This window comes from Rhinolophus hipposideros, assembly GCF_964194185.1.
Source record: "Rhinolophus hipposideros genome assembly, chromosome: 8".
In the NCBI taxonomy this organism is placed as follows: Eukaryota; Metazoa; Chordata; class Mammalia; order Chiroptera; family Rhinolophidae; genus Rhinolophus; species Rhinolophus hipposideros.
In genome coordinates this window covers 58,309,631-58,328,705 of record NC_138054.1, presented here as the reverse complement: position 1 = coordinate 58,328,705, position 19,075 = coordinate 58,309,631, and the positions used below count along the sequence as shown (strand labels likewise).

Genomic DNA, 19,075 nt, shown 5'->3' with positions numbered 1-19,075 from the left:
AATTCCCTTAATTGGTGAAGGACAAATTGCTAAATCTAATGTTCCGTTCTCAGGCCTAATCTTACTAGATTTATCAGCAGCATTTGACCAGTTAAATCGCTCTCCTTCTTGGGACAAATCTGTCACTTGGCCTCCATGACGCTGTACTCTTTTGGTTCTTGATCTCCTGGCTACTCGTTTCAGTCTCCTCTCTGTTTTCCTCTTGTTTCCCTGATGTCATTTTCCTGATGCTGAATACTGGAGTCCAAAGGCTGTCCTTGGTTCTCCCATCTATCTACATCAGCTCTCCACCATCATCCAGTATCATGGCTTTAAATACTCAGTATGCTGTCCACTCCCAAAAGTACGTCTCTCACCTAGCCCTATCCTCCAAGTCCAGACTCATATATACAAGACAACTAGAAATGGGAGTGGTGTCTAGAGTCAGCTCCTAGAGACAACTGTTGCATTTTCAGGAATTTTTCCAACCTCTTGTAAAAAGTAGCCATTACTAAAAAGTAAATTATGTAAACTTAAAAGTAAATAAATTATATTAAAAACAAAGGTAATATTCAAAACTCATCACTTTCTAATTACTTTACTATATTTTATTGTTTTCTATGTTCTTGGGGTTGTTTACATCTATTCTAGCTGTACTGTGGAAACACTATATAATGGTGTGCTACTCTTACATCTCCGTGTTCAGTGATATCATGTTGGTACCTCCGAAACCAACCATGGTGAGAGTATTACACCACAGAATTTGTCAAATACTACCAATCAGAGTTTGATTTATTGTCGAGGCAGGTTAATCAGCATGACTTCAGGCAGTCAGGAATTCCCTGGTAGAATGGACAAGGACGGTCATATCTTCAAGGCCATAGCCCTGGGAAACATCATTAGCACAGGACAGCCGGTTTGTTTCAAAAAGTCTTCTCAAAAGCCTCCTCAAGGCTGAGAATTTGATAAAACTGTACCAGTAGACGTCAACTTTTCTCCTTAAATATACAAGAAAAAGCATAAAAACAGAAGTCTTATGCTTTAGCTGGTGGTCATCCCAGCTTCGGGTACCCCCTCCAACTCGGGAGCTGTAACTTTTTGCTTTAATAAACTATCCTCTTCTGCAATAAAACTATAAACTGCTTCAGTTTACCTCTCTGGGTCCGCATCCTCATTCTTCGAGTGCATGAAGCCACGAACCCCGGGGAACCAGACACTAGAAATCTTACATCATTGTTTTGTTGATTGCCTACACTTAAGAAGGTGAGGGGAAAAATGTGAATAATGCACATTAAGTTTAGAATGTATTGTCTATAGCTAATACATTGTGAATAACATACAAAAACTTGAGGATGCTAAGTGAAATAAGTCAGTCGGAGAAAGACAAATACCATATGATCTCTCACTTATATGTGGAATCTAAAAAACTGAATAAACGAGCAAAATAAACAGAAATAGTCTCAGAGGTATAGAGGATGATTGCTAGAAAGGGGGGGGATGAGGAAGAAAGGGAAGGGATTAGACCGCATAAATTGGTAACTATAATATTGCCACAGAGATATGAAGACAGTTTGGGGAATATAATTAATAACATTGTAAAGATTTTGTAGGGTGTCAGATGGGCACGTCTTATTAGGGAGACCACTTCATGAATGGTGTAGATGTTTGACCACTGCACTCACTGTACACCTGAAGCTGAAGTTGAATAATATTGTATGTCAACTATAATTTAATATATATAGTTACAGGGTATGGAGTACAGCATAGGGAATAAAGTCAATGGAATTGTAATAGATATATATGATGTCAGAGGGGCTATAGATTGGGGGAGAGGGGTTATCACTTTGTGAGGGGTGAAATGTCTAACTATTGCATTGTTTTGTACACCTGAAACTGAAAAAAATCTTGAGGAAATATTCTTCCAGTATTGGAAAAAACTACTATCCAATGACTCAAGAAGTCACTTGAGTCACTAGTGAAATTCCAACATATGTTTTTATTGTTTCACTTTCATCTTACTATTAATATAAATGAAAATATCAACCAACCTTCATCATGGAAATGTACTTGCTCAGCAACTGCAACCATTAGTTGGCTACAGATACAAGTTTGGCAAAAATCAATTAAAGCATTCTGTGAGAATAAATTGGCCATGTGGAATTTACAATAAGGAATATTGTATATTTTATTATCATCTGTGAATTGTGTGCTATGCATCATTTATTATCAGTAAACTTTATAATAAACTTATGAGTACACACGTACACACACACACACACACACACACACACACATCCTTTTTCCCTGAAGAGCCAGTTGTTAAACATTTACCATTATACCACTGCTAAAAGGCAACTCAGACTTAACATGTCCAAAACTGAATTCTTGATTTTCCATCCCAAACCAGATGTCCCTGGACGCATCTTCATCTCAATTAATGGCAACGTCAGTCTTCCAATTGCTCTGGCCAAAAATCTTAAAGTCATCTGTAGTGCTCCTCTTTCTCTCAAACCCTACATCCAACCTATCAGAAAAGCCTTTTGCCTCTACTTTCAAAATATATTCAGAATCTGACTACTTCTCGCCACCACTTTTGTCTCTGCCATCACTTTGGTCTAAACCTACTTATTTCCTCACTTGAATTACTGTAATAGCCTCCTGACTGGTCTCCTTATTTCCATACTGCAGTTAATATATAAATTAGAAATGTCATTCCCCTGCTTAAAACTCTTCAATGGATTCCCATCTCACTCAGAGTCCAAGCAAATGTCTTTACAATGGCGTATAACACCTCCTGCAGTATCTGCCTGCACATCCCATTAGACTTCTGACTTCATCCCTTGCTACTCTTCCCCTCACTCACTCCACTCTATCCACACTAGCCTCTTGGCTGTTCTCCAAACACACCCTGCATGCTTTTGCCTCAGGGCCTTTGTACATGCTGTTTCCTCTACCTGGAATGTTATTCTTCTTCCAGTTTTCCCTATTATTTGCTCTCATTCTTCCAGTCTTTGCTCAAATGCCACTTTCTCGGTGAGGCTTCCTGATCATTTGCATTAAAGTGCAATCCCTCCCCACCTCACAACCACATTCTCTATCCCTCTCCCCTGCTTATCACCATCTTATGTACTATATAGTTCATACTATAAATTTTAATTATTATCCTTCCCCCCACTACTAGGATGTAGGTTCAAGAATTTTTTGTTTGTCTTTTTTGTCTGTCTTATTAACTACATATTCCTCGACCTTAAAATAGTGTCTTATAGTATACATAGTATGTGATTGACAACTTGTTGAATGAATAAAACATTAATGAGTATTCTCAATACCCATAAAAAGCTTTGAGCTTATCACAGAAAAGAGAAGTGCAGGAGATCCAGAAGGGAGCCCTCTACCCTTCCAGGTGCTCAGCTGAGATCTGTGTGTGCACTTGTCTGTGCCTGCAGGTCTCCCACTTGTGTAGATGGACCAAATGGGAATCGCTGTGCTCTCTCAGAAACACCAAAAATGCACAGTGGACTGAAAATAAAATGACAAAATACACACTGTTGGCTAAAATTAACAGCATATCCTATCAGACTCTAGCATAGACAAGTAATAAAAGTTACCAGATGGTTTAAGAAAAATGAATATTTACTGAGTTGCCAGTGGGTGCGAGGGGTCCACAAAGACGATTCATATACCGTGCTGCCTGCCTCCAAGGAGCTCACCGTCTGGTGGCCATGGAAACAGACAACTACACCATATTCCCACCAGCCCACTAACAGGAAAATGTACATACAAGGTAGAAAGGCAACAGAGAGGAGGGAGTGATTAAGTAGAGTAGCAGAGGGGGATGATATCTGAGCTGGGTTCCGAAGCATGAATAGAGGAAGAGCTGAGGGGCCCAGGAGAGAAATTTCCAAGTGAGAAACATTTCACCACTTTTTTTCCCCCCCTGCTTAGTAGTAATGCCTACCTATCTGGATTTTAACAGGAAATAGCTCAGCCAAGCTTGCAAAACTCCAAGTTGTGTGAAGCAGAATTTGAAAACCCCTGGTCATTGGGACATTGCAAGGAAAGGCTGAGTGAAAGAGAGATGGCAGGAAGGGAGACCAATAGCTTCACAGGGACAAAGCAGAAAAGAGGGGACCATTTAATATTACAGGACCCATCAGAAGTTCAAGGATCCCACAGAGAGGGAGTAAAGAGTAGGAAGGGCAGGAGCGCTTTATTTCTGCCTTGGCCATTGCCAAAGCATGCTTTCTCCTGTTTTCCACCTCTCCTGATAATACTGTCTGTTCCTGAGGAGAGACGCCACCTTAGTAATGCAGAAAGTTCCCATGTTCTGAATCTGGAGGCCGTATTTGAGTCTTATTAACTGTATGATCTTGTGCCCAGTTTCAAAACCTTTGCTTGCATAGGTTTTGCTATGCAAAACCTTGCATAGCCTAGAGTGTAAAATCCAAGCTTCTTGGCTGGGTACTCAAGACCCTTCTCCATCTGGCCCCTGGTGACCCCTCCAACCTCATCTACCCTGTGCCTCTTCTCATCCCAAACATTCAAGCACTTTTCTTGGGCTCTATGCCTTCACAGACACTGCTGACATCTTTGCCACGCCCCCTTCCCAAAATGGAGAATTCCCATTCCTCTCTCAAGACATGACTCTGGCCTCACAGAATGTGGAGTACAGCATAGGGAATATAGTCAATGGAATTGTAACAGCTATATACAATGTTGGACAGGTAGTAGATTGGGGTGGGGTTATCACTTTGTGAGAGGTGTAAATGTCTAATTATTACATTGTTTTGTACACCTAAAACTGAAAAAAAAAAAAAAAAAAAGACATGACTCTGGTGTTACCACCTCCAGGAGGCTTTTCCTGATTGCTAGGTTAGCAACTGCCTCTGGGCCTCAGAACCCCAGACTTTCTTCTACTCCAGCATCTGGAGCACATCTGCTCTTGTTCCTTCCTATCTACTCTCTACAGAACAGCCAGAGGGATCTTTCTACAACACAGGACTCACTGCTACTCTCCAGCTTTAAAAAAGAACAAAACTTCTTTTCCTAGCTTAAAGACCATCTTTACTATGGCCTGCCGGATTCTGTGTGATCTCACCCCTGCCTGCTTCTACACCTTCTCACACCCTTTGTTCTCTGCTCCAGCTGAACTCAAGCCTTCTAAGTTCCTTACTGCACCATGTTTCTCTCTCCCTCAGGACTTCTGCACTTACTTCCTTGCTTCACCCTGGCTAATTTATACTGCTGAGCTCAAACATTCCTTATTCTAGAAAGCCCTTTTTGTGCCCTGCCCTCCACCCCCAAGGCTAGTTTAGGTGGTACTTACCACAATAGTAATTTTAGAGCAATTTATGAAATATTTAATAACTGTCTCCCCCTGGGTTGGGACCACACTGTCTTGTTCATCACTACATAAGAGGCACCTAGAGCATAACCTGGCATACATTGAATAGATGCTCAAGAAGTATTTGTTGAATGACTGTAGGAGTGCTTAGCCCTTGCCACATTTCACAGAAGCCCCAGTTTACCTGGCTTCTCACATAGTGGCCTGTGAGCTCCTGGAGAACCAGTAATATGTCAGCACCCAACATCATGCTTGGCACTTAGTAGGGCTCAGTAGAGGCTTTAAGAGTGTAGGAAACATTATGATGTGCTGCCCAGATCCCAGTGAAGACTTAGGACACCAGTACTGTCAGTGGAAAGCTTTTAACTGTCAGCCTCTCCAGGAACAGGGCTATCTTGGCTCCTGTCACACCTCTTCCCAGATGGCTCCAATGACTGGCGAAGGCAGGTTTATAAAGCCCTGGCCAATTCAGCTTATTTGGAGACAACTCTGATGGGCCATTCTAGCTCCAGAGTCCCTGTGAGGTTAGCCAACACTGTCCTTGGGCCTACCTGGGCTCTGGACTTCTGCCCACTCTTGTTCCCTCCTCTCTCTTTCACAGGTGTTGATTCCCAGGGTGCTCCCTCATAAACATCGTGCACTGCAATCTCCATCTCCGAATCTGCATCCCAGGAACCCAATGTGCCACATGTCCTCCTCTTCCCCTTCTTGATGCCATTCCTTTCAGGAAACGTTCATTCATTTACCTAAAGTCTGTAGGCATCATTCAACTAACAAAGTGTTTCACATCCATTTTTTTATTACTCCCATTCTATACTGCCTGCCTACATGTGGCAAGACGGGTGGCTAGCCCTACTGACCAGATGAAAAGTGAGGCCCGGAGAGGTGGTGTGACCCGCCTAAGGCTGCTGCGCTAATTAGGAAACTCCTCGGATCCAGATTTTCACCTTCTTTCCCTACCAAGTCGCTGCATCCTGGGACGAAAGGGTGTCTCAATGAACTGAATTCCGGTGTTAGAGGTCTGAATCCTGGAACCACGGCTGCTGGGTCCGGGAAGGGACACAGAGTCCAACACTCCCGCAGTAAAGACGGGGAAACTGAGGTCCAGAGCCTGGCGCTCCACCGCCCACGGAGGAGAAAGAGAATGGGGCGCGTCGCGCTTCGCGGGCCGGGTGGCGCCGGAGCCGCCTCCTCCCGCCCCCCACGCCGGGTCCCCCCGCCTCGTCTTTGCCCTCGCAACGCGGCCACCTCCGGAGCAAGTCATGGTGGCTGCACTGGTGGCGGCGTGGCTGCTCCTGTCGGCCGCGGCCTGCGCACAGCGAGAGCAAGACTTCTACGACTTCAAAGCGGTAAACATCCGGGGCAAGTTGGTGTCGCTGGAGAAGTACCGGGGTTCGGTGAGTGTCCACCCACGGGGCCTTGGCGCCACTCCTGCAGGGCCTGATGGGGGCGCCCCGTGGCCCTGGACCCTGCTGGGTGTGGCTCCGAGGGGGCTCCTGCCGCCCGGCGACACTGCCTGTCTCCCCGCCCCCACCCGGGCATTCTCTGGGGGGCGCGCGGCACCGCCAGATCCTGCTCCCGGTCTGTCCTGCGACTACGTGGCACGGTTCTGGCGCTCGGCGAAATCCGAAACCCTCGCAGCCGGAGCGGGTTTCCCACCCGACGATTTCGGGCAGCGGGTCCGGACCTCTCCCAGAGGCTGGACGCCGTGGGCCCAGCTTTTGTCAGGCACGGGTGGAAAAAGTAACCCTAGCATCCTGCGGCCTTTGTCTTTCCCATCCCCAGTTTCCGCATCTGGACGAGGGGGAGTTGCTGAGACTGAGTCCAGTGAGAACATTGTGGAAATGAATGTGCAGTGCAGAGGGAATGCACCGGGACCTTACACAGACCATCCTCTAGGTAGGACCCTAAGGTCCAGAGAGAGAAGGTATTTATACAGGGTCACACAGAGAGCTCAGAACCTGGAGAACCACCCACCCGTCGCAGACTCCTGTGATGGCAGCTCAGGCTGAGATACGAGTCTTCCAAGCTAACTGCTACCTCTTTACCAAGAGGGCATCTCAGCTCAGAGAGTTCTTTAGAGGGGAAGTGTGCAGGATGAGTCTTTGAAACAAGAGTGAGTTTTAGCAAGACAAAGAAGAACATTCCAGGCAGAGAACTGTCCATGCAAAGGCTCAGAAGCAAACAGCAAGAAGCATGGTGGAGGGGTGGGCATGGGGGTGAGGACTTCAAGCAGTGTGCTTGAAAGAGTGTAGAGCATGAAGCTGAGAGTGGTGGAAGATGAGGCTCAGAGGGAAGGGAAGCACCAAGAGGAGCCTTGCACACCACATCCAGAGGCCTAGATGTTGCACTGTGTAATGAAGAGCCTTCCAAGTCCATTTCTCAAGTGAGGCTGTGGTAGGAAGGGTGAGGAGTTGGTCTCTAATGGACAGGTAGGTCCAGAGTCCAGTTTTGATGAACCACACAGAAATGGCTGTCAGCATTCTTCTCCCAGGTGCAAGGCCATCTTTAGTGAAGGAAGTACTTTCTTAGCCTTTAAATTCTCAGTTATGCTGGGAGTCCTGGGAGCAGTAATCCTTGTCCTCAATTGTGAGTTTCAATCTGTGTTCTTTCAATCCTTGTCCCTCGGTTGTGAGTTTCACTTATGAGTTTCAAATGGGATGACAGTTTGGAAATACTTAGTAGAGTGCTCTGTACCTGTGTTTGGTGGGCCCCAGCAGAAGTGCCATCAAGAACACAGAGCAAAGAGCCAATAAAAGTAGGGTCCATTCCCATTCAGGTTTCCCCTTCCCTCTAGTGCAGCTGGCCAGAGAGCTCCAGGTTTAGCACTTGACCAGCTCTGCTACTCATTAATTCATTATTTATTATTGAGTACCTACTGTATACTAAGGACTAGGCCAGCCCTAGGGATACAGTGGTGAACAAAACAGACAAGTTTCCACTTTAACAGAGCTTACATGAGGTGGAGAGGAGAGGGACAATACACAAGGAACAGAAAAACGAACAAGGTAATTCCTAATATTAATAAGTGCCATAACAAGGATAGAACAAAGCCCATTTGTTCTCAGAAATAATAAGACATCCAGGATATGAGAAACAGAAATCCTGGAGAAAAATGACCCAGAGAAGTAATTCCAGAAATCTGAACGATTAAAAACTCCAGGTCATTGGTAAATGCATGGGAGCAAGAGGCCAAGAAATCAATCAGAAAGAAATATTTTTTAAAAATTAAGAAAAGAATGTCACACAGCTACTAAGTGGTAGAATTAGAATTTGAACTCAGGCAGCCCAGCTCCAGTGCCTATGCCCTTAATCTCAGGTCTAGAGGGAAACCAGGAATAGTCAGTACAGGGAAGCTGCAAATGATGCTGTGAGTTAACCCAACGTAGGTCTGCGACATGAGCAATATGGTCATTCCATTCACCTGCACATAGTTACTGGCTCATTATGTATATTTCATCATAATTTTTTTTAATTGAAAAAAATTTTACTGGCTCCCCCTACATGCTTGGTCCTAGGTCCTGTCCTAGAGATATAGCCATGAGCAAGACTGTATGATTTATGCCCTCAGGCTGACTAGGAAGATAGTCATTTAGACCAGGGTTGCGTATCGATGAATGAGTGACCACTTGGGAATGTGCTTGCCTGCAATGTATAGGCCTGAGTGTAGTGTGTATGTGAATGCTGTTTGCTTGCTTGCTTCTATATACACGTATGAGTCTGTATCTGTGTGTGTGTGTGTGTGTGTGTGCGTGTTTGTGTAAATTAACTATGTATGTCTGTTTTGGTCACTTTAAGTATAAGTTTTTTGGTTTCAGGCATAGAACTAGACGTAGGATTTTCTTACTTTCAATAGAGTGGGCAGACACACAAGATGCAAGTTAAAAATAAGTGATTTTTAATGCTCTTATTGTCCAGGGATCCAGCAGAGAAAAAAGAGGAAGATCCCCGAATAGGGAAGGGAGTTAAAGCATCCCAGTTTCTCACCACCACAGGCAGAACATGGTATATGCTGGTGCAAATGGGGGAGGTTGTTCTAACTGCCTGGGGCCCCAGGGAATGGGTCCTTCCTCATCTGGTGGAGGCAGGGTGAGGGAGTTACAGCTCAGTGGTTCTCAAATGGGGTAATTTTGCTCCCCCGGGGATATTTAGCAATGTGTGGAGACATTTTTTATTGTCGAGACTAGAAATCTATTGGGTAAAGGCCAGGGGTGCTGCTGTAAACATCCTACACTGAACAGACTAGCCCCCTCACAATAAAGAATTATCCAGCCCAAAATATCAATAGTTCTGAGATTAAGAACCCCTATCTAGCCTGAGCAGTTTGTGTGTGTGCATGTCTAGTGCCCCAGGCTGCCCCTGGGAGGTGGCCCTTTTTATGGAACCAGCTAGTGTAATCCTGGCTCTTGTAAAAAAAAGTGACCAGAGAGATAGGGCAGGCTGCCCAGACACAGGGTGAGATTTAAAATCCTTTAATAATACATTAACTAGAAGCTAAAAACATAGCATTGGTGCCAAATTCTAATCACAGTATTATAATCAAGTTCCATCAGCCAGCTTTATATTTATCACCTAAAAGCAATAAATAAACTTATAAATAAATTTATTATAAGGAGATCAATTTAAGGATGAGTCTAGTGATAGAAAAAAATAATATTTGTTTGCTGGAGGGAGAGGGACAAAAAAGGGATTGCCCTGGGGTCCTTCGGGTCTTTTTATCAAGAAAACCTGGGTGGTGAACACACAATGGGATTCATAGATGATGTAATACAGAATTGTATACCTGAAATCTATGTAATTTTACTAACAATTATCACCCCAATAAATTTTAAAAAATAAAAATAAAAAAATTAAAAAAAAGAACAACAACAAAAAGAAAACCCATATCCGTCTATGTACTCAAACAGGTGATTGTGTATGTGTGCACACTTACTTTTCTTCAGGAGGCACTTTCTGAGACTTTTCCATATGTGAAGTCCTGGAATGAAGTGGATATAGCTTCTGCCCTCAGTGGGTTCACATTCTAGAAGGGAGACTGACATGTATACAAGCAACTACAGTGTAGAGTGACAGGTGACTGAGCCAGAAACTGAATCCAGTTCTTCCTTTCTATTTCTGCACATCTCCTCCTGATGTGAGCTCCCTGGTATGTGTCTCTCACTGTGAATGTGTTGTGTGTGATGTATGCTAATGCATCTTTGAATCATGGCTCACATGCTCACCTGTATGAGTACACACACATATCTGTAAGCCCCTGCATGTTTGATTTCATTTGTTCCAGAGTGCATGTGTTTGTGTATATGTGAGAGCGTTGTACTCACATTTACATATGTGTACATTGTGTTCTTATATGCATGAGAGAGCATTAATTATTGTGGGGGGGATCACATGTGGGCTTGTCAGGGAATGTACAAGTGCATGCCTTTTCACTGGGTTGTGTATGTTTTGTTTTTGCCACTCAGGTGTCTCTGGTGGTGAATGTGGCCAGTGAGTGTGGCTTCACAGACCAGCACTACCGAGCCCTGCAGCAGCTACAGCGGGACTTGGGGCCCCACCACTTCAACGTGCTTGCTTTCCCCTGCAATCAGTTTGGCCAACAGGAGCCCGACAGCAACAAGGAGATTGAGAGCTTTGCCCGCCGTACCTATAGTGTCTCTTTCCCCATGTTTAGCAAGGTTGCAGTCACCGGTACTGGTGCCCACCCTGCCTTCAAGTACCTGACCCGTGAGTCCTGATCTTTTCCCTCCCCTTCCCTCAGCTCGCTGAGGTCGTGGTTCCCTGGGCAGCACTGGCTGGCTGGGTGACCTGGGGCCCTTTCCAGACCCTGGCAGGTGGGTTGATGGTCTGTTCCAGCAGTAATCTTTGATGATGAGCTGAGGGGTATTCCTGCCTCAGAATAACTCCACCTGTTGCCTTTCATTTCTCCCTCAGAGTCACTCTTGCAGACATCGCTGAAATCCTGATTTCATATGCAGGGGCTCCTAGAAGGAGACTGAGCCCTCAGATTTTAGTCAGCGTGAATGAGTTGTGCTTAGGAATTTAGGATGGAGAGACCAAGGGGCAGACAGGGAATGCCACGTGTTTGGAGAAGGCTGACAGGCATCTCCTGTCCTACCGTGAGTCCCTGAAAATAAGACCTAATTGGAAAAGAAGCCCTAGCATGATTTTTCAGGATGACATCCCCTGAACATAAGCCCTAATGCTTTTTCTTTTGGAGCAAACCGTAATATAAGACCCGGTCTTATTTTCGGGGAAACACAGTAAGTCAGGGGCAAAGTCTGTAGGCCACGGGAGGGAAATCTGAGCTCAAATACCACATCTCAATATTTCAGAAAGAGATCCTTTCTCTAGCCCCAGAAGCCTCAGAACCACAAAATGGAGTCACGAGCCACACTTGTCATTATGGTCCTCTTTCGGGGGCTCTGTTTTTGCCTTCTCCCACTCCATGCTTCTGGTTGCCTTCCTATCCCTCACCACCCCCCACCAACCCATTCACCTGGAGGAGTAAGAAACAACAATGTAGCAAACAAAAGGTACCTTACTGAAGCAGATTGGAATTTTGCTCTGTAGGTCAATCCTGATATTTGCTTTTTTCTCCCTGTTTTTTTATTAGTTCCTTCCCAGTTCCCATTGTTATAGATCAAACCTGGCCTTGCTTTAGAAGCTCCTGGGGAGCTCTTAAAAACGCCTTTAACCTAAGACCTACTGAAGCAGGGCCCAAGAATCTGTTTATTTTAAGCAGCTCTCCCCACCACCACGATTCAGATGCATCCAATCCATAGACTAACATCTGGAAACCATTAAGGTTTCATTAGAGAATAAGGTGTAGACTATTCAGTAGTTTGAGGTCATTAATAAAGGAATTAATGCTCTCATACTGCTTTATCAAACACTTAACAGAATCCTAGAGCAGTAGTTTTCAACCTCAGCGCCATACTGGAATCTAGAGAGCTTTTCAAAAATACAGATGCCTGAGTCTTACCCACAGAGATTCTGATATAAGTGGTTTGGGGTGCGGACTGGACATGAGGATTTGAAAAACTCTCCAGTTAATTCTAACTAATAGAACCACTCCTTCAAGGGATGAATGGACACTGATAGTGGAATTCTAGGAGAGGGTGAACAAGGAAGCACACTTTGCTCTCCTTCTTCCTTTTTCTCTAGAAACTTCTGGGAAGGAACCCACCTGGAACTTCTGGAAGTACCTAGTGGCCCCAGATGGAAAGGTGGCAGGGGCTTGGGACCCAACCGTGTCGGTGGAGGAGATCAGGCCCCATATCACAGCGCTTGTGAGGAAGCTCATCCTGAAGAAGCGAGAAGACTTATAACCACTTTCCCTCCTCTCCCATTGTCCCCTTCCCCCCATCTTCCATGGGTGACCAAAACAAACTCAAATGGTGCTTCAAAGGGAGAAACCATTGATTCTCCTTCCTCCATTCTTATCCCACTTACCCCATCACTCCTGTGGGGGGAAAATTTTAGTATTTTGATGATTTGAATCTTAGAACAACCTGTACTCCTGGCCAATGAGAACACTTGACCAATGACTCACCAGCCAATAAGAACCTCTAGCCCATGAAAACATGTGACAAATAGAAGTATATCAAGCAATAATCATCTATTAGGAACTCTGTAAAACAGGGCTAATTCCTACCTCACAGGGCTGTTGTGAGGACTAGGATGAAAGATCTATGAATGTGCCCAGGGCAGTGACAGCTCAATAAGATGCATTCAATAAATGTTTTTTGCATATAAACCAAAAAAGTACTTGTGATCAATGAAAACTTGCACCCAATGTGAATTTCTAGCCAATGAGACCCAGGCAAAACATGTATTTGTTGTTGTTTTCCTCTATATTATTTTTTAATTACAAAATAATGCAAATGCATCGTAAGATAATATAGGATGACATAATAAAGTGAAAGTATCCTCCTCATATTCTATACTCTCACTCACTGGAAGAAAACATTGTTAGTAATTTGGTACAAAGACTTCCAAGCCTTTTAAAATCAACACAATCATTACTGCCCAATCATTACTGCCCAATAAAATTCATTGACCAAAAGACTGTTAATGGGACAATAAACTGGCACAAATTTTTGGAGCACGATTTGATAAAAGCTTTTAAAATAAAATGTTTATACACTTTGATCCATCGTTTCTCTTTCTAGAAGACTCCTCAACTATGCAAATATATATGTGCAATAATATATGTGTACACTGTTCCTAAGAGTGAAAATTGTGCCCCTCAGTATGGTCTGGTAATAAATTATGGTACAAATCCAAATGATATGCTAATATAGTTATAAAATGAATGAGTTAGATGTCTATATGCTATATAGAAAGTTGTCCAAAAGTGAACAACAGACAACTTGTAAAACAGAATGAACACATGCACACACAGAAACAAATCCAGTATAAAGTATAACATTTTTATTAAAAATTTACAATGTGAAGTGAGAGGGAGAGAGAGGGGATGGAATATAGACCAAACTGTTAATGGTGGCTCTGTGTGTGTGTGTGTGTGTGTGTGTGTGTGTGTGTGTGTGTGGTGTGTGGGGGGGGCTGACGGGGTAGCGTGAGGTAACAGGAGTCATTCACATTCTTTGTTAAGTATTTCTGTAATTTTGAATTTTGTATGTAAAATATGTATTTTATTTTTATATAAATATAAAAAAGAGGCAGCTAAAAACTGAAGTAATGGGAAAAGTCACTGATTGATAATTCATTGGCCAATGAGAATTTCATGTCTACTCCCAAGGTCAACCTTCTAGAAGAAGGAGACTCAGATTCAAGTTCTGGCTGTGTTCCTGACTCTCAGACTAAGCAAATTGTTCCCGTATTTTGTCCACAATTTTCCCACTTGACAACAAAAGGGTTGAACTGTGCTTACAGTTCTCACAGTCTCCCTTAATGGTCCTTCTCAAAAGCTGCCCAGAGTAAATGAAAGCTCTCTGTGAGCTGACCACAAGGCACTCTGTGCTGGCCTCCAGCCTGCCCTTACACATCCTGCTCCGAGCGCTAGCTCTGCACGTGCTCATGTGTGCATACACACATACACAATGAAACCCAGCTATCACAGAAATATTTGTGACGGACATTTCGGAACCACATTCTCAATGGATACCTCTCCGACTTCATCCTGCTTGGCCTCTCAGCCACATCTCACATTGCTGACTGCACTCTTCTCCTTGACACATTCTCTTCCCTTTCATGCCAATGTCTCCTCTTGGTTTTCTCCGTCTCTATCTCAGTGCTTCTTTCTTCTCAGTATCTGTTGATGTCTCTTCCTCCTCTGTCCACTTCTTCCATGTTGTTCTTCCTTGGGGTTTCAGGCTGATCCCTTTTCCCACTCCATACATTATTTTTCAGCTTTATCATTTTTTGTTCTCATGGTTTTCACCACCATCTGTGCCTTGGACTCAAATCTCTACCTTGGACTCATATCAACCTGCCTACTGGGCATGTCTACGGACCCTTCAATTCAACACATTCAGAACTAAACTCGTCGTTTCTCCCTGATACACCTGCTCTCCCTTCCACCCAGCCTTCACAAACCCCCTAAACCTTTCCTGTCACGCACCACTCATTTGCTCACTCACCACACTCTATTCTCATCGTTTAAGCAACTGCCCTCTCTTCTCTCCTCAGTACAGTTCCTGGTCCTTAGCAGATTAAATGTAATTAGATGGTAAGCATTTTGAGCACCAGGTTCAGGCCAGCCCTGGTGCTGGAAATCCTATCTGGAAACCAAAGACAAGCAAACAGTTTCCCCCAAAAGTTTAGAGTCCAGCTGAGGATTTTACAGTCCTAGTTAGACATTCATTCCTACAGGCTTTATAAACTTTCTGTTGTTCCCAAGTCCTCTCTGATGTGCAAGAGTCCCCTTGGAAAAATCTCACTTCAAATCCTTATCAACTGTTACTTTAGTCATTGGTTAACCAGTATGTGCTAACAACTTAGTTTTAAATTAATCCCTTGTTATCAGCTAACACTTTAGTAGTTAATATTTGATTTTCTGCAAACACCTAATTATCTTCTAACACTTTACTTGTGAGCCAAATACTTTATTTATTAGGTTATATATTAGTATTTAGTACTGTGGACAAACAAGGGCGTGTCATGGTGGGTAGTCATGCCCCAGGCTCTATAACTCCTTTTGTGAAAGGTTGTTATTTTTTGTTTTGTTTTGTTTCGTTCTAATTTTATTGGGGAATAGTGTGTTTCTCCAGGGCCCATCAACTCCAGGCTGTTGTCCTTCAATCTAGTTGTGGAGGGCGCAGCTCAGCTCCAAGTCCAGTCACCCTTTTCATCTTTAGTTGCAGGGGGCACAGCCCACTATCCCATGCGGGAATTGAACCATCAACCCTGTTGTTCTGAGCTCTCTGCTCTAACCAACTGAGCCATTCAGCCGCCCCTTTTGTGAAAGGTTTTTAAGCCAGCCCTGTCCACTGTTCTTGTGCATTTAGGTTAACACACCTTTGAAATACCAGAATACCCCTCAGAGGCATAAGCACCCTTAAGAAAGCACATAATCTTTTAATCCAATTCCTGCCTTGTTTTCTTCCACCTTCATATAATCTTCCCTACTTTCCCTCCTTAATTCCAAATGCATTAAAAAAAACCCTGCAAACTGTATTCTCTACAGCATTTGAGACCTTGCTCCCCAATGTATGTCATTAGTTTGGCTCAAATAAACTCTTACAAAAATTCTCTACAGGTTTAGACGTGTTTACATTGACAGTAGTTTAATTATTTGCCAAACCTTAATTATTAATCAATATTTTAGTTGTCTCCTTAAATCTTATTACTGATCCCTTAGCTATCTGTTATTAGTTTAGGGCAGATTAGCAAGCCAGAGACCACCAGTTAAGAGATTGGGGAGGGGGTCATTTCTGGCTGTGGATATGATAAAGGCCTTTGTCTTTTGCTGAGCTCTCCTTTCATCCCCAGATGATTCATTCTCTTTCAACGTTGCTGGTCCCAGGTCCTCAGAGAAAGGGAGGTCCAAACCTAATTGTTTATTTACTTCTCTGAATTGGGCTAGAGAGTGGAGGGAGGATAGTGTGACTATGAGGGGACTTCCTGGAAAATTATGGTTGGAGAGACATTCATTTATCAACAAGTACTTCTTGAGCAGTGCTTAGGTGTCAGGTTCTGTACTAGGTTCTAGGGAAATAGTGAATAAAACACTCATGTTCCCAGCTGTCATCAAATTCATACAATAGTGGGAAAGACAAACATTAACAAATAATTACACTAATTATTATATTTACAATTAAAATAAGTACCAGGAAGAAGTACAAGGAGCCATGGGCATGTATAAAAGTGGCACTGGGCCTATTCTGGAGTTCAGAGAAGGCTTCCCTGAGAAATGACATTTAAACTGAGAGCTGAAATTTTAATAAGTCAATACAGGGAGAAGAAGTGGGGAGGTTCTGTAATTGCCCACGAACTTCATTTCTTTAGCATGCATTCTGCTTTAATCCAAACTAGCTTTGTTTAGCCTGATAGAGCTATGACTCACTTGCATTCTTTCCCCCGATCCTTCTATATATATATATATATATATATATATATATATATACACTGTATGCCCACTCCTTTTAATCATTAAGCCTTTAGGACATTAGGTTCTGGTCAGCATCAAACTCACTTAAGAATAAAGCTTCAGGTCTGTCAACCATGATCGAGATACAATAACCAAACCTCAAACTAAGACAAAGTTTTAGTCAAACAAAGATGACACCATGGCCTTAGTTATGTTTCAGATCCAGACTCATGAAAGTATAACAGCCCCACGGACTGCATCCCCTGGAAACCGGACGGAACAATGCCATGACTGACATCAGGACTGGAGCCATGATCAACTGCTCCCTGCTTTAGCCCTGACCAATCTGTAGAGCCCACGACCCCAACTCCCATAGTCACCATCATTAATGACTTTTCCCTTACGTAACCTGGCTACTAGAGGCCATCGGGGAGCCAGGTTTCTGAGAGCACTGGCTCATCTGTCTCTGGGCTTGGCACCACCTCCTTAAATAAACCTTTTCTTTCTTTGATGCAAACTCCCGCTCTTTTCTTTTTTGGTTTGGATGAGTGCAGGCAAGCAGACCCTTTGAGTCCTCAGTAACAGTCCTAAGCAGATGGAGTGGCTCGGGAAAGGCCCAAAGGAAGGAAGATACTCGATAGGATGGAGCCAGTGCTGCCAGGAGCCAACTGATAAGAAGAGGGGGCAAGAGGTAAGCAGGGGCCAGATCATTCAGGACCTTGTGGAATGCAGGTAAGAAATGGAAGTTACCTGACTGAGAGTGACAGAGCCTGCCTTTTGTCCCAAATCTGAAGGCCAGAAATAAACCCTGGGACAGAGGCAGACACTGAACTACTGATAGAAGTGGGCTGCTCTGGGGCTGCCTGGAAGACCAGTCACCATGGAGACACCTGTAGAAAGCAGGCAGACCTGAGATCTCCCAGCTCCAGCAGAGCCAGCCTGCTGGTTGTTGGAGGGGATTGCCATGGCCTGGGTCCCTACAAATCACCGAGTTGCTTGCATAGATTTTTGGGCCCTACTCAGAATGATTATATTGCAGGTGATCAAAAAGCCACTTTTTAAGAAGAAATGCTGCCTTGGGTATAACAAAACCTCTGCAGTTTCCTCACATCTCCTTTAATCCCTATATCTTAGCCCTCACCTGACTTGTACCACTTTGTGTCAGGGTAGAGATTTAGCAACTATAATAGGAACCCAAAGTAAACACAGTCTCAAACAAAGTAGGAAATTTTCTTCTATCCCTTGTAAAACTTGACCTTTACTCTGCTCTATGAAATAGTCAGGGGGCCAGGCTTATGGCCCTGTGTTACCAATATCTGCATGATCCTCAAACCTATTTCTTTAAGGGCACTACATCACATTCTACAGGTTGGAAGAACTTAGTCACATAGCCACATACAGACACAAGGATCACTGGGAAATAAAAGTTTTTATTGTGTATGGCCATGTGCCCAGATGAAAACCAGGGGTTCCATTAACATAGGAGGGGAGAACAGATGTTGGAGGAGCAGGAACAAATAGCTATCTCTGCCCCACATCTTAACATCTTTCAAAGCTGTCCTCTCCTCCTTCTTCCCACTACTATTTTCCTAATTCAGGATTTATCATTCTTCTACTTCATCTCCTTGGCCCCAATTCTCTTCTCTAATCCAACCTTTACATCACAAGCTGAAAGATGCTCAAAAAAACAAATCTAAGCATATCACCTCTCTGCTCCAGTGTAGTCCCGACTTTTATACTCAGAATAAAGGCTTGGTTCCTTAATCTATCATTTAAAGTCCTCGTCCCTTATCCTCCTCCATTTCTTACGTTTGGTGTTGCTATAGCAACGCCGAAGTGCTTGCCATATTCTCTTTCACTTCTTCCTTCCATTGCAGAGGTAGAAATTCTCTTCCTTTCCTTGATATTTCTGTGTACTGTATCTCTGTTGCATCCTTTGAGCATAAGAAATGCCTGGCCCATCAGTTGGTTAGAGCGGGAGTTCTGAACAACAGGATTACAAGTTTGATTCCCACATGGGCCAGTGAGCTGCTCCCTCCACAACTAGATTGAAAACAACGAGCTGCTGCTGGGTTTCCGGAGGGGCGGCCAGATGGCTCAGTTGGTTAGAGCGTCAGCTCTCAGCAACAAGGTTGCCAGTTCAGTCCCCGTGTGGGATGGTGAGCTGTGCCCCCTGCAACTAAAGATTGAAAAAAACGACA

The 19,075-nt window shown here is 43.8% G+C and overlaps 1 protein-coding gene across 2 annotated transcripts; it reads left to right on the top strand.

The window, feature by feature from the left end:
- Positions 1-6,299: 6,299 nt before the first annotated feature.
- On the top strand, positions 6,300-14,018 carry GPX7 (glutathione peroxidase 7). Of its 2 annotated transcripts, none has more exons than XM_081056098.1 (3): positions 6,300-6,720; positions 10,786-11,047; positions 12,488-14,018. In XM_081056098.1, exons 1-3 carry the CDS (start codon positions 6,586-6,588, stop codon positions 12,649-12,651), a joined length of 561 nt encoding a protein of 186 aa, XP_080912224.1. In that variant the 5' UTR covers positions 6,300-6,585; the 3' UTR covers positions 12,652-14,018. The 2 variants fall into 2 exon arrangements, with proteins under 2 accessions (XP_080912224.1, XP_080912225.1); XM_081056099.1 differs by having other exon boundaries at positions 6,541-6,720; positions 10,995-11,047; positions 12,488-12,926.
- Positions 14,019-19,075: the final 5,057 nt, after the last annotated feature.